General features: G+C 53.9%; 11 protein-coding genes across 11 annotated transcripts; 6 read left to right on the top strand and 5 right to left on the bottom strand.

Moving 5' to 3' along the window:
- Window positions 1–119: 119 nt before the first annotated feature.
- On the bottom strand, window positions 120–927 carry GNI_090920 (putative RNA polymerase; the record flags this gene model as incomplete). Its single annotated transcript, XM_011132550.1, has 2 exons — window positions 120–472; window positions 570–927. The coding sequence occupies 2 exons, from the start codon at window positions 925–927 to the stop codon at window positions 120–122; spliced, it is 711 nt and encodes a 236-aa protein (XP_011130852.1).
- Window positions 928–1,028: 101 nt separating this feature from the next.
- On the bottom strand, window positions 1,029–1,991 carry GNI_090910 (RING finger protein; the record flags this gene model as incomplete). Its single annotated transcript, XM_011132549.1, has 1 exon — window positions 1,029–1,991. One exon carries the CDS (start codon window positions 1,989–1,991, stop codon window positions 1,029–1,031), a length of 963 nt encoding a protein of 320 aa, XP_011130851.1.
- Window positions 1,992–2,461: 470 nt separating this feature from the next.
- Window positions 2,462–2,677, bottom strand: GNI_090900 (CHY zinc finger protein; the record flags this gene model as incomplete). Its single annotated transcript, XM_011132548.1, has 2 exons — window positions 2,462–2,537; window positions 2,634–2,677. 2 exons carry the CDS (start codon window positions 2,675–2,677, stop codon window positions 2,462–2,464), a joined length of 120 nt encoding a protein of 39 aa, XP_011130850.1.
- A 232-nt stretch (window positions 2,678–2,909) lies between these two features.
- Window positions 2,910–4,446, bottom strand: GNI_090890 (seryl-tRNA synthetase; the record flags this gene model as incomplete). The annotated part of the gene is made up of 2 exons (XM_011132547.1): window positions 2,910–4,316; window positions 4,444–4,446. The coding sequence occupies 2 exons, from the start codon at window positions 4,444–4,446 to the stop codon at window positions 2,910–2,912; spliced, it is 1,410 nt and encodes a 469-aa protein (XP_011130849.1).
- Window positions 4,447–4,624: 178 nt separating this feature from the next.
- GNI_090880 (hypothetical protein) lies at window positions 4,625–5,470 on the bottom strand (the record flags this gene model as incomplete). The annotated part of the gene is made up of 1 exon (XM_011132546.1): window positions 4,625–5,470. One exon carries the CDS (start codon window positions 5,468–5,470, stop codon window positions 4,625–4,627), a length of 846 nt encoding a protein of 281 aa, XP_011130848.1.
- A 255-nt stretch (window positions 5,471–5,725) lies between these two features.
- Window positions 5,726–7,342, top strand: GNI_090870 (hypothetical protein; the record flags this gene model as incomplete). Its single annotated transcript, XM_011132545.1, has 1 exon — window positions 5,726–7,342. The coding sequence occupies one exon, from the start codon at window positions 5,726–5,728 to the stop codon at window positions 7,340–7,342; it is 1,617 nt and encodes a 538-aa protein (XP_011130847.1).
- Window positions 7,343–7,584: 242 nt separating this feature from the next.
- Window positions 7,585–8,473, top strand: GNI_090860 (proteasome subunit beta type; the record flags this gene model as incomplete). Its single annotated transcript, XM_011132544.1, has 3 exons — window positions 7,585–7,711; window positions 7,835–7,964; window positions 8,053–8,473. 3 exons carry the CDS (start codon window positions 7,585–7,587, stop codon window positions 8,471–8,473), a joined length of 678 nt encoding a protein of 225 aa, XP_011130846.1.
- Window positions 8,474–8,799: 326 nt separating this feature from the next.
- Window positions 8,800–9,706, top strand: GNI_090850 (hypothetical protein; the record flags this gene model as incomplete). The annotated part of the gene is made up of 2 exons (XM_011132543.1): window positions 8,800–9,454; window positions 9,564–9,706. 2 exons carry the CDS (start codon window positions 8,800–8,802, stop codon window positions 9,704–9,706), a joined length of 798 nt encoding a protein of 265 aa, XP_011130845.1.
- A 156-nt stretch (window positions 9,707–9,862) lies between these two features.
- GNI_090840 (hypothetical protein) lies at window positions 9,863–10,789 on the top strand (the record flags this gene model as incomplete). Its single annotated transcript, XM_011132542.1, has 1 exon — window positions 9,863–10,789. The coding sequence occupies one exon, from the start codon at window positions 9,863–9,865 to the stop codon at window positions 10,787–10,789; it is 927 nt and encodes a 308-aa protein (XP_011130844.1).
- A 364-nt stretch (window positions 10,790–11,153) lies between these two features.
- On the top strand, window positions 11,154–12,128 carry GNI_090830 (hypothetical protein; the record flags this gene model as incomplete). The annotated part of the gene is made up of 1 exon (XM_011132541.1): window positions 11,154–12,128. The coding sequence occupies one exon, from the start codon at window positions 11,154–11,156 to the stop codon at window positions 12,126–12,128; it is 975 nt and encodes a 324-aa protein (XP_011130843.1).
- Window positions 12,129–12,356: 228 nt separating this feature from the next.
- Window positions 12,357–13,067, top strand: GNI_090820 (hypothetical protein; the record flags this gene model as incomplete). Its single annotated transcript, XM_011132540.1, has 2 exons — window positions 12,357–12,479; window positions 12,654–13,067. The coding sequence occupies 2 exons, from the start codon at window positions 12,357–12,359 to the stop codon at window positions 13,065–13,067; spliced, it is 537 nt and encodes a 178-aa protein (XP_011130842.1).
- Between the last annotated feature and the right edge of the window lie 39 nt (window positions 13,068–13,106).

Below are 13,106 nucleotides of genomic sequence, written 5' to 3'. Positions count from 1 at the left end.
TGCAAGGCTTTGAATTCCAGATGTGTCAAATCCCTTTCACCTTCAACGATGACTCCGGACCCCTCTCAGGTCACTCTTATATTTTCCCAGATGCTTAGTTGGTCGCTGTTATAAGGTGTTTAGTTGTTGAAAGTCTTTCTTGAATGGCAACGTGTGCATTCGTAGAGAATGGTTGCTCCTTCATCGGCGCTGCGTGCTTGGAAGGTCGTGAAGAATGCCTCGTCGTGGCCACAGGCGTCGCAGGTTTCTTTGGTTCGTTGGCCTTTATTGCTGGTCAGCTCGTTGTTGCTCAGAAGATCTTGCAGCTCGTGGCGGACCTTTTTGGGTAGGTAGTAGTTCTGCCACCAGCTCTTGTTATTCTGCCCAAAGTCATGCATCTTCCGACTGCCGCGCAAATATATCCCCCCACGACCGCCAATGTACTCCGGGTCCAATCGATCTGCCACACTTTCCGAGTCTCCCTCGGTATGCACTACAAAACAGTGTGTGTTTGTCACACGCACACTTGTGCACACACTGGTGTATTCACAGGGTCCTTACTTGGAGCGCACACCGGTGTATTCACTTACTTGGCGCGCATCGATGTCCGCATGTCTGGCAGGCGAGCGCGAGTCCTTGGAGAGGGATGTCAGTTTCAAGAAGGAACTGGAACTCGGCTCCACAATTCGGGCAACCATTCCTCGCGTAATAATCGAAGTGATCCAGCTCTGCCGAACTGTACTGCCATTTAGGTGGCCCGAAATGGTCCTTCTCATCCGCGTAAACCCCGTGGGAATGCAAGAATAAACCTACCAGGTCGTGCAACTTCGACCGCTCAGTATTCAACAACGCGGCACACAATTGGTCATCACGACTGTTCACCGGTAACGAGGCATCGGACGTCTCTATTACTGTCAGCAACGCATCAAGCGCATACGAGGAGGACATGCCGGGCACACCCAATTTTTAAATCCCGCCAAGCTGCAGCAACCCGCACTTGAGCGCCACACACTGCTTGAGTGCCACAGACCCACGAGGAGAAGAAGATGCTAACTATAGTCGCTGTAGCCGTCGTCGTAGGAACCGGCATCGTCATAATTGCTCGCTGAAAAACAATCATCATCCGCCTGGTCAAGCCAAGCACTCTGCGCAAGCTCGTCCATTCCCAAGTCCAGGAGCCCGCCATACGGGACCTCGGATGGGCTGTCCAGCGGCAGCCTCACGTCGCCAGCGCGGGCGGCCGGACTCGAACCGGCGACCTGGTGCAAGACGTCTTCGCCGTCGCTATCACTTGCCTGGCCGTTCCCCTCGTCCGAACCACTGAGGTCCGAACCGCTGAGGTCCACCTTATCAAGGTCCATCCCATCCCATCCCACGCCGCAAAACGGCATCTCCGACACATCCATAATTTGCATCAGCGCGGCAGTTTCCTCAGTCATTCCCTCCCGCGTGATTCGGTCGACCATCGACATTCCATCAGACATTCCATCAGACCACTCGGCCTCGATGCCACCTGACATGCCATCCGACATGTCATCCGACATGTCATCCGACATGCCATCCGACATGCCATTCGACATGCCATCCATCATGTCCGGTATACGGTCATCCTGCAGGGTCTCATCTTCTTCTACAACATCGTCGTCGTCGTCCGACATATCATCGACGTCGTCCGACATATCATCGTCGTCGTCCGACATATCATCGTCGTCGTCCGACATATCATCGTCGTCGTCCGACAAGTCTCCAGCCTCCGGCACGTCCTCGTCCGACATGTCGTAGTCATCGGACAGGTCATCGTTGGGGCCGTTTCGCCCCGGCACACCTCCAATGGTAGAAGGACTGTCAGGCTTACACCGACAGTAGACACATGACCCGTCGAAATATCTATTCAGTTTGCAATACTGATCGAGACAGTCCGCGTGCACAAAGTGACCGCACTGCTCCATGCGCACACATGAGCGTTGACTGTCAAACATGCCTTCCAAACATATCGGGCAATCATTTTTCATTGCCTGGGCTACCGTGGGGTTGATTACAAGTGGGAAGGGGAACACAAATGGGCTGGGGAACACAAATGGGCTGGGTATTTCGCACAGTGTGTGCACCACTACAGAGTGTGCATCACTACAGAGTGTGCACACAGAGTGCTGTATGTCAAAGATGCGGGTGGGTTACGGAGGCACTTGTGCCCTTTCTCTAGTACAGATTTGGGCAAGCACGCGCTACAGGTGTAGCAGTGGAAGTAGTTTTCTTTGGGCCCTATGCGACAAATTCCACAACCGTCGCAATGGTAGATTTGCTTCCCTTTCGTTGAGTCCCAGATATTGCACTTTAGACAAGTATACGTCCCGAAGATCTGCCGGCATCCCTGACAGCTCGCGGACCTCTCCTGTCTCTTCTTGCATTTAGTACACACCACATCACGGATCATAAACCGGTCCAAGATACTGCAAAGAGCCATTCAAAATACACCATCAACTTACTGGTCTTCAGTCTCGTCATGGCACAGACGACATCCATATTCGATATAGCAACAAGGTGCGATGATGTTACAACTGGAAAGAATCAACGTTAAGAGGAATCAACGTACGTAGGGCAAAGGGAAACACCAGGTATTACAAGGTAGGTATTACAAGGTAGGTATTACTTACTGCTTAACATAGTGACTACATTCCGTCATTGTCAGTACGACCATAGTTAATTAGTCGCCTAATGTTGGAAGCAGAAATCTGTCGGCCAAAATCTGTGGAGTGGCCGAGTAAATAAGTGGAGTTAGTCGGTCTGGGTTGAGTGTACAAAAAAGTCAGGCCTCCTCGGCGAGATTTTCGTCAGGTTGTGGCGCTTGTCAGGTTGTAGTAGTCAGCTGTATGACTACAGCGGTTGTATCACACAGTGAGGTTACGTCGGACAAGTGGTCTGGGCAAGTTTTACTTTTTCTTGTAGGGGAGGAAAGTGAGTCCGTCCATGTAGGGAATTAGAGGTGGTGGGACGGTGACACCGTCTTCTGTTTGCCAGTGTTCGATGAGACAGCACATAGTACGTTCGGTAGCGCAGAGAGTTCCGTTAAGTAGATGCACATAAGTTTTTTCACGTTCGTTCATTTTGGGCGCACCAAGGCGGATGCTCAGGTCGCGGGCCTGGTAGTCTGTACAGTTTGAGCACGAGACTAATTCACGATAGTCATCATAAGAGGGGAACCAGGCTTCGAGGTCATATTTGCGAGCGGCGGCATCATTAAGCGCGCCAGAAACAATTGCTACGACGCGATACGGCAGATTCAGCGTCTGATAAAACTCCTCTGACGCTGCTATCATCTCTTCCTGCATGGCCCAGGAGTCCTTTGGGTCGCACACCACAAACTGTTCCACCTTCTCGAATTGATGAACGCGAAAGATTCCCCGCATGTCTTTCCCATGACTTCCCGCCTCCTTCCTGAAACATGTGGAAATACCACAGTACCTAATTGGCACATCTCGTGGCTCCACGTAGTCATTCGCATGTAGACAGCACAACGGTTGCTCAGACGTTGCAATCAAGAACAGATCCTCCCCAGACTCTTTGTCACTCACCTTACTGTCGCACGCCTTCACGTCCTTACCACCGCTCACGTCCTTGCCATCGCACGCCTTCACGTCTGCTGTTGCTGTCGTCGCTGGTATTTTGTACAATGTCTCGTTGAAATCGCTGAGTTCAGCAGCGAGGGTCATGAAATCTCGTTTCATGAAATACGGCGTCTGAATCGTGGTGTAGCCTTTCTTGCGGAGGAAACTCTGACCGTACTGGAAGAGTGCTTGGTTAAGCATGGCACCATATCCCTTCAGATAGTAGGCACGATGACCGGCAACGTCGTTAGCTTTCTTCATATCGAAGCCATCCAACGCCTCCAAGATCTCGTGGTGTGCCTTACGTGCTAATACCGGCTTAGGTAACTCACCCCAGGTCCGTAACACAGCATTGTTAGCTTCATCATTGCTCGTCGGTACTGACTCATGCACTACATTCCCTATCCGGTGCATCAACGTATCCCGCTCAGATAACAACTTGCTTGCGGCCGCCTCTGCCTCCGGAATCTTCTTCTTTAATTCCGCAGCTTCCGCCATTATCGATACCAACTCCTCTTCACACGCACCCTCCTTCTTCTTAATACCAATTCGCTTAGCCGCCCCATTCGCATCCCGCTTCGCACAATCCACCGCAAATTGCGCCTTCACCCACGCTCCATCCAAACTCAACACTTTGTCTACTATGCTACCTGAACGACCACGACGCTTCTCACTCTCTCGAACAACCTCCGGGTTACCACCACGGTCCTCTCGCAACAAATTAATGTCCAACTACACACTCAAATATACCACACGCACACACCACACACACACACCACACACACACACCACACACACACCTCTGTCCAAGCAGCATTACGACAGTTAGTTGCTCAGTGAAAGGTGCTCCAATTCATACCATTAGCTACAGCAAAAAACACGAGATTAATAATGACGCAAAATTGCACTGCGCCATCAACCATTATACTGTTTGTAGGAAGGAGACTTCGTTAGACTTCGTCCAAAATAACGTCGAGGTGGAGCAACCTCATTCACAGGGAACCGGCCGGCGGTTTCGAAGGTCCGCTCGGAAGATGTGGTTAGCGATTCAGGAACTTGAGCAGCTTATAGATGCGGTAAAGCAGGTTGTTGAACAAGCAATTCTCCGTCTGGTAGCCCGTACAGAGACACGGCTCGCCGAGCCGGGCGGTGGGCCCAACCAATAGAAGTGTGCGAGGTTGGGTCACACATCGACAGGGACAAAGGTCGACTGGTTCGAGGACCTGTACGTTAAGTAACTTGGCTAGGGTGCGGACCCGTTTAAGCTCCTGCTCCGAGCGAATGGTGTAGGTCGAATTCGGTTCCTCCGGCGACCTTGGATCCCGCGTGACTCGATCCCGCGTGACTGGATCCCGCGTGACTGGATCCCGCGTGACTCGATCCCGCGACCTCGGGTTCCGAGTTGCTGTCAAAAAAGGTTTATTGCCGCAGTCATGCTTGGCCACAGGGGCGACCGATACATGGTCATCTGAGGGTGCTGGGCTTTGGCTGCTCATCACTGAGCTGTCCAAATAAGATTGCGAGCGGGAGGAGTCCATCGCAGGTCGGATCTCCACCGTTGTAAAGTCTACGGCAACGAGGACGGGTCGGCCGCTTTTGCGCGCTCGATGGAGCAGGAGCAGTGCCGAACGGGGGATGATTCGGTAAGAGTTTTTGCCATGGCGTCCGGCGAGCACGGACAGACCCCGCTGTTCAGCGAGGCTAACCAGATGGGCGAGCACTTGAGGGTTATCGAGTTGATGGAAGGTGAACGAACGCAGTCGCCCACGAAGTAATGCCCGTGTCACTTTATCCACATAAACACGCCAACCGGCCACGTCGTCAGGCTCCAGCTGCTTCCGACACCCCAGCACCTCAGCCCGCACTCGTCGGCGAACGTTCCGCATACACAACCTGGAATCAAGCAGTCAAACAAACGAAATAAATGACCCAAACACGTGTGTGCACACGCGATTTACCAGCCACATGCCCACGCGCGCTGGCACCCCCAAGCGGGTCGCCACTGGGGTAGTCGCGGGCTCGAAAACAATCGCGGTAGTCGCGGCTTCGAAAACAATCGCGGGTTCGAAAACAATCGCGGGTTCGAAAACAGTCGTGGGTTCGAAAACAGTCGTGGGTTCGAAAACAGTTGTGTCCAAAAAATGAATAACCCGATCGCGTCCTTGTTGCTGGCGCGCAGCCAGCAAGTTTACACACACCAGTCGCTGGTGGGTGCGCAGCAGGCGGTACAGGAGGCGGTACAGCTCCCGCCGGCGTCGAGTCGATCCGCGAAGGTCGTGACGTCGCCGCCCGTCGCGGTCGGGGCGGTGCAGTCGGCGCGTTTGGCTACGACCGCGACCACCTGGCCCTCCACGACCACCAGCCCGGCTATAGTCGCCTCCGCCGAAATGGCTACGAACCTCGCCCAAGGCCACAGGAGCCTCGGTACCGGACTCGGTACCGGACTCGGTACCGGACTCGGTTCCGGACTCGGTTCCGGACTCGGTTCCGGACTCGGTTCCGGTCTCAGTTCCGGCCTCAGTTCCGGCCTCAGTTCCGGGCGCGGCTACACCTCCAAGGTTGGTTACGACTACACCCCTGGCGTCACCTCTGGTGTCCGGACGGCTGCTTACCAAGAGCGGCGCAGCCTGAGTCACGGGCGTTCGCAGGCGGCTTTTGAGATCCGCCAACAGAGCCAGAACCAGCAACACCCGACCAGTCCTCCGATGGTCATGGAAGTGGGTCGGCCGGTGGATAAGCAGTACATGTCGCGCCCGCCCGCGATGCTCAAGATCGAGGACACGATGACGGAACTCGGCCGGCCCCAAGTTGTGCGGGACTCCAGAGACCGCGAAAGAGAACGAGAGAGGGAGCGTGCGTATAGCACGAACAGTGTAGAGCAGCTCGTACCCCGACCTCAGCATCCAGGCACGACGAGGGAAGGTGCGCATATCGTTTCTCGGGACTCGCGACCCACGACTTACCCGCCGATTTCAACTCGCCAGAAACGCGTTATCGAAGGCGAGGGCAAGGCTGGTGACGGCGAGAAACAACACCCCCCGCAGTTCCAATCTAACGAAGAACATCATCCATCTCTGGGTGAAGTCTACCACTCCTCCAGACTCCAAAACTCTGCACTCCAGGGTCAGGGCAAGTCCTCCGTCCAAACATCCTCCCAGTTCCAGAACATTTCTAATCTCCAAGCAAGTTCAACCCAGCAGAGCTTCCAAGCGGCCTCCTATTCTCTCGACCGCCCGTCGCTCGGCCGTCCCTCTCTGGACCGTCCTACCGGGGACCGCTATTCGGTGCCTGCTGTCTCATCCACAGCTCCTGCGTCGATGGCGTATATTAACACAGGTGAGGCGACTCCCACTAACGCGTACGCCGCATGGACTAGTGGGTCGGAGCGGCCTTTTGCGGAACGGTCGTTAGCGGAAAGATCTTTTACGGGGGGTACGTCGAAGACGACCTTGACGCGTACATCAGGCCCAGTGACGACGACGGTTACGACTACGCAGGGTGTAGGTCCCCTTACGGGAAGGACGTTAGCAGCACCGCCGCCCACGACCGAGCGTCTGAGCACCGCGGAGCGGACGCCCGTTGTCGTCAACTACGCGCCGAGACCTGGCGCGGTCGAACCGTTGATGCAGTCACCTTTAGCCGGAGGCCGCGACAAAAAAGCCCTCCCTGGAGAACCAGCCAATCCCAAGACGGGCCACTTCGCTGGCTGCAAATGCTGCAAGTGCAGAGGAAACTGCAAAAGCTGGCTCCTAGACTAAGAGGAAACGCCCCTGCCAAGGAAACGCCCCTGCCAAGGAAACGCCCCCGCCAAGAGGCAACAGAGCGACGGAAATAGAAGCAACGAAATAGCAATCAAACACGCGTGTGTGTTCACGATCCGCGCGGCTCGTGAACGTTCCGATAACAGTAATTGCTGCTGGTGCGGCTCATGACCGGTACTTATCCTTTTTCTGTAGTTGATATCGGTCTGAATATAACTTGTTTTTTTTTACCCACAAATATGGAGTTTCAACTACTTCCTCAGGACCCCAAACCGCAGGTTAGAACCTTAAACCCTACGTTCGTGGGCAGTAGTGTCTTGGCGGTAAAGTACAGGGATGGAGTTCTTATGGGCACTGATACATTAAGTAAAAAAACAACACTGCAACAGATATTGTCCAGGTATAGGTATTGTCCAGGTATAGGTATTGTCCAGGTACCGACTGGTATTGTCCTACTATATCATCGTACTATCCTTTCTTCCTGTTTAGTTAGTGCTGGTCACAGCGGTCGTGAATTTTCTAAAGAGCGATTGGTTAAGATCGGTGATAGATGTGTAATAGCTTGTTCTGGCGATCATGCGGATCTTCAACATCTAGGAGAATATTTGCAAAGCGTTCAGTAAGATACATCACACTCCTTATCCGTACTCAATTACTGTACCCGATTACTGGCCCCATAATGCCTAAGTCATTCTTCGTTATTTAAGTCTAAAGGATGAAATGATGGGGGATGATATAACCAAGTCGGCTGAGGAGTATCATTCGTTATTATCAAGGATGATCTATAATCAACGTAATAAGATGAATCCGTATTGGACGAACATGGTGGTGATTGGTGATGGTAATAACGGTAAAGATTTCTTCTTGGGATCTTGCGATATGTGGGCTACCTCTTTGAAGGAGGATTTGTGGACGACAGGACTGGGTCACTACTTCAGTGTACCGCACTTGCGCAATGTGAAGGACGTCAAAGAGATGAGCCTTGAGGAAGCCAAAGAGTTGCTTATCAAGTGCTTCAAAATAAACAGCAAGTACGACTGTTTCAGCTCGGAAGAGATCCAATTTGCTTACGTTAATGCCACTGGAACGCATATTGAAACACCCTTGAGGGCTAGCCCCAGAATGTAAGGCGGCTCACACCCCACCGTCACTCAATTAACGTCCTGACATAAAGACAATCCACCCCAGCTACACTCCAGCTACACTTTATACCCACACGTTTTACACCGCTGTGGTTCAAATCCCACTTGTTGTATTAGTTTCTTTATAGTGATTTTGAGGACTGGTGATCTTTCAATTTTTCTTTCATCAACCGGTCTGATTAACAATACGTGGCAATGTGTAGTCAGCAGGTGTTGTAAGTTTCGCCGCATGACTTCAGTTTGTAGATCCACGGGCGTGTTGCAAGGCTGGAAACACGTGTGTGTGTGTGTGTTTCACACACACGCGTGTGGATGCTGCGTTTATTCGTTCTTTTGACAGGAGTGTTTGCGATTCCGGATTCGTTGTTGTCTATAGCTCAGAATTACTTGAGTAAAGGGCCTAGTTTGTTGGCTGATTATCAATCGCAGAAAGCGGGGGAACAACTGGAGGCATCGGTGAAGCAGACATTAAGCGACGAGCTAGCAGCTCGTGCAGCGGAGCAGTCCTTGGGAGAGAGCTTGAGTGCAGTGCAACAAAAATTTGAGGACGTGGATAAGGCTACGAGCAGTGAGGCAAAGACATTAGAAACGAAAGAGTTGTCGGAGAAGACCGTAACCGTCAACAGAATCAAGCAAGTCACAAAGCTCTATCGAGCATACCATGACCTTCTATTCCCAGATCGTAAAGACCAACCTGCCGTGATTGTCGAGATCGATGGAGACACAATGCTATCATTCGAAGCCTGGAAACGAATTGTTAAGTACTCCGCAGATGCTAAGGCAGGGAAACAGAATGAATGTACCAGCAGAGTATCTGCACTTGAACTTTCTGTGGGCACAGCCGCCGATAATGATAAGAGCCCCATCGACGTATTAGCCACTCAAATTCTCAATCAACCTGAGGATAAAAAAGTACAACTTGCACTTCTCAATGCATCGTATTATCGCAAACTGGAGAAACAGTACAGTACTATAACACTACCCTCTCACCCTCTCACCCTCTTACCTGTCACCCCCCCCCCCCTTCCTCTCCACTTCCTCGCGTTTCCGCCTCATCGTTTCTACTTTTATGGCAGACGCGTATGCGGACAAGTTGACCCAGGACCTAAAGGCGAAGCAGGAAGCCGCCGAGGCTGAACAGAGTCTGGCGGAGATGAAGAAGAAGGCAGTGGAGGAAGGCGCTGACTCCTCAGCGGCAGCGACGAGCGAGAGTCGGTGACCGACCTTGTGGTGGGTGACCTTGTGGTGTGTGAACTTGTGGTGTGTGAACTTGTGGTGTGTGAACTTGTGGTGTGTGAACGGGTAACTTGGTTCCGCCGCCCTTTTGGCAGCCCGTTGGGGGATGCATGTGATTTGTGTACAGTTCGCACATTTAATGGGGAATTGTTGTTCCGAGGACGTGACGCCGTATGAGAATCAGTTGGAGATTGAGGCGGGTGCGGAGGGGGAGTTGGAGCGTCAAGAGGTAGCGGGCGAGGTTGGTCCTGCGGATGGAGGGGGTGCGCCTTCACCGCCGACGAAAGGTCCAAGTGCGGAGCCGGTGGCGGGATTGTATGACGACTCGCCGTCTGCTGCTCCACCGCCGTCGCCGGTATCGTTAGAAGCGCCTGCAGTGAGTGAGGTTCCGGTTGCACCAGATGTATCGGAAGGAACGCCTGCAGGGTTATCGCCGCCGGCAGCACCACTGGTACCGGACAACAGTGCGAAGCCGTTTGTGTTAGGTGGCGGTGATGAGCCCGAGGGAGTGGTACGGAAGCCTGGTAGTAAGGCGGAGGAGGATCCTGCATCGTTACCCCCTGCCCAAACACGGATGCAGGGCAATGATGGGTTTGCCCTGATTTACTCACAAATCTCAGGAGGCACACTGGCCGCTAAGTGGGTCAAGGGTGGTGCTGCCAAACCACAAGGTACCGTCGCTTTCCTTCGTATAACTGACGAAATCGACGACCTCAAACTCAACAACCAACCATTCCAGTGTGGACGAAATATCAAGACTGACTGGATCAACCAAGCTAAGGCCATTGCCGTCTTCTTCAAACAGTGTTGGGCTTTGCGGGGCGAAGTTGAACTCACTCCCGAGTTTAACACACTCCTTCCACGAAGAGCTATACTAGTATTCCATAGGCCGGACATGACCATGGAAAAAATTGCCGCACCTGCTGCTATCGATACACTCTCCACATCCACTGACGCATGCGCTATAATGCCATTCACTTCCGAAACCTTTAAAGGTCAAGCTACACTCAAACTCAACGCCTTTCTTGAAAAGGCTGTACGCCGAGGCGCCACCGTCAGATTCTAACTTTTTCTAACCCAGCAACCCGTCAACCCATCAACCATCACCAGTACCGAGTAGCTATTTTCGGACAAGATCCGCGTGGGGCAAGATCCACACAAGGCAAGATCCACATAAGGCAAGATCCGGACTCGAACCACCGACCTAGAGCTAGCCAACCGCATGCCACAAATTCGAACCCGGACGGCTGCCGCTTTTCCCAACAAAAACCACCCAAACCAAGATGCAGCCAGGCAATAGACCACAACATCCCGGACCCCCCCACCCTGGCTCGCAACAGTCTGGACCTCAACCAAGCGGCATTCCACCACACCTAGCCATGGCCATGAACGCGAGGGGGAGACCACCCATGAAGCCTCTCGGTAACAATATGCCCGGAATGATGGCCATTAACTCAGGGACTGGTGGACCCATGTCTGGTGGTCCCATGTCTGGTGGTCCCATGTCCGGTGGCCCCATGTCCGGTGGTCCCATGTCCGGTGGCCCCATGTCCGGTAGTCCCATGCCTGGTGGTCCCATGTCCGGTGGTCCCATGTCCGGTGGTCCCATGCCTGGTGGTCCCATGTCTGGTGGACCCATGCCGTACAACCAACAAGGAATGATGGGCCCAGGAATGTTCATGAATCCCGCCCAGGTACCGCCAGGGGTCATGCATCCAGGAGCGATGCATGGAATGCCGCCGGGCATGATGCAGATGGCCGGGATGTCATCTCAGGGCGGGCCGTTGGGTCCAATGAGCATAGGCTCCGGCGGCCACCTCGGAGGCATGGGCCAGCCGGGCGGAGGAGGCTCCAATACAATGGGCATGATGCAAGCCATGGGGCAAGGTCCGGGATCGAACCACGGACCTATGGCTAACCGCATGCCCCCAGGCCAGATGCCGGGACCGGGCCAAATGCCCCCTGGACCGGGTCAAATGCCCCCTGGACCAGGTCAAATGCCACCTGGACCGGGTCAAATGCCTCCTGGGCCCAGTCCTGGCCAGCTGCCTCCTGGATCCGGTGCAGGACAGCAGCAGTCGTCGGGCGGCCAACAGCCCACTTCAGGCCAGCCCAATGGTTCGCAGCAGGGGGGAACGGCGAGTCCTTCTGGAATGGTGACGCCGAACATGAACGGAGGGAACCCCACTCCGCCCGCTCAGGACGGTCAGCGATTTCCTTTCTCAGTGGAGGCACGGCGGTTCGCAGTGGAGTCCTTTACAGGTACTGGTCGGTGCAACTTTAACAAGGCCGCGCTCAAAAAGGGATCGGAATGCTTCTTCATGGATCGACGAGTACGCAAACTATGTCCGGTTTTAACGCACGCTCCGGTTGAACGCACACTGATGAATACCCTACACAAATAATGCGCCCCCCTCCCCACAAACACGTGGCCACACACACGTGGTATGTATGATGTTGTGCGAGTGTAGAGAAACGCGCTTATATGCCACGGTCCGAAGCGGTCTAACTTGGGCGCCGGAGGTTGTGCGATCGCGTACGCTAACACCGGCGCTTTGGTGGCAATTGCGGACACTCCGGAAGCAGGTGATGACTACCTGAGTTGGATGCGAAAGCGACTGCGATTGGACACCATGGGCGACATGGATTACCGGGTGGTCAACATCGGGGTGCAGGGGGCAGTGCGACCCGGCTCCGAGTTGCGAGTCGCGGAACTTTACTTGACGCTGAAGAAATGGTTTAAACATTGGAAAGTCGTAAGTCGACTTCACCACATAGTTTGTCCGGGCCACTGTGCAAGGGGTGCCACTATAAGGGGTGCCACTACAAGGGGTGACACCACATGGGGTGCCACTACAAGGGGTGCCACTACAAGGGGTATCAGTACAAGGGGTGACACCACAAGGGGTGCCACTCTGATGTTACTGTAGTTGTATTATCCGGATTTATCCCCGTACTTGACGATGATGCGCAGTTTGCCACGCGACCCGTGTGTGAGCGGGCCCAAGTTACCGTCGACGATCACAAATACGTTGCGGCCAGTGCAGCTGGCGGTGTACGAGACGTTGGCTAAGGAGGCGGCGGAGGACGCGCAGTACGCGCAGATCCTCGCACAGGCGGGTGCGCCCCCCAATTCACCGGTCGGAACGGTTCCGGAGGCGGACACCTTTCTGCATAGCACCGGCCGCGCGGCCGTGTACCTCGTGAACCCCACCTCGCTCGCCATACACCGTGTCCAAGAGGAGCACGAAATGTATGCAGCCTGGGGCTTCATCCTACCCCTGCTTACCTGCTTCCTAGAAGAAGGAGAACCTACGCTCTACGCCACCCTCATCCAACCATGACCTACCTACCGTAACCTACTCCTACGCACCGTAACCTGT

Source organism: Gregarina niphandrodes, assembly GCF_000223845.1.
Source record: "Gregarina niphandrodes unplaced genomic scaffold scaffold00018, whole genome shotgun sequence".
NCBI classification, from domain to species: Eukaryota; Apicomplexa; class Conoidasida; order Eugregarinorida; family Gregarinidae; genus Gregarina; species Gregarina niphandrodes.
Note: the sequence above shows the minus strand (reverse complement) of the source record. Positions and strands in the feature narration are given on the sequence as shown.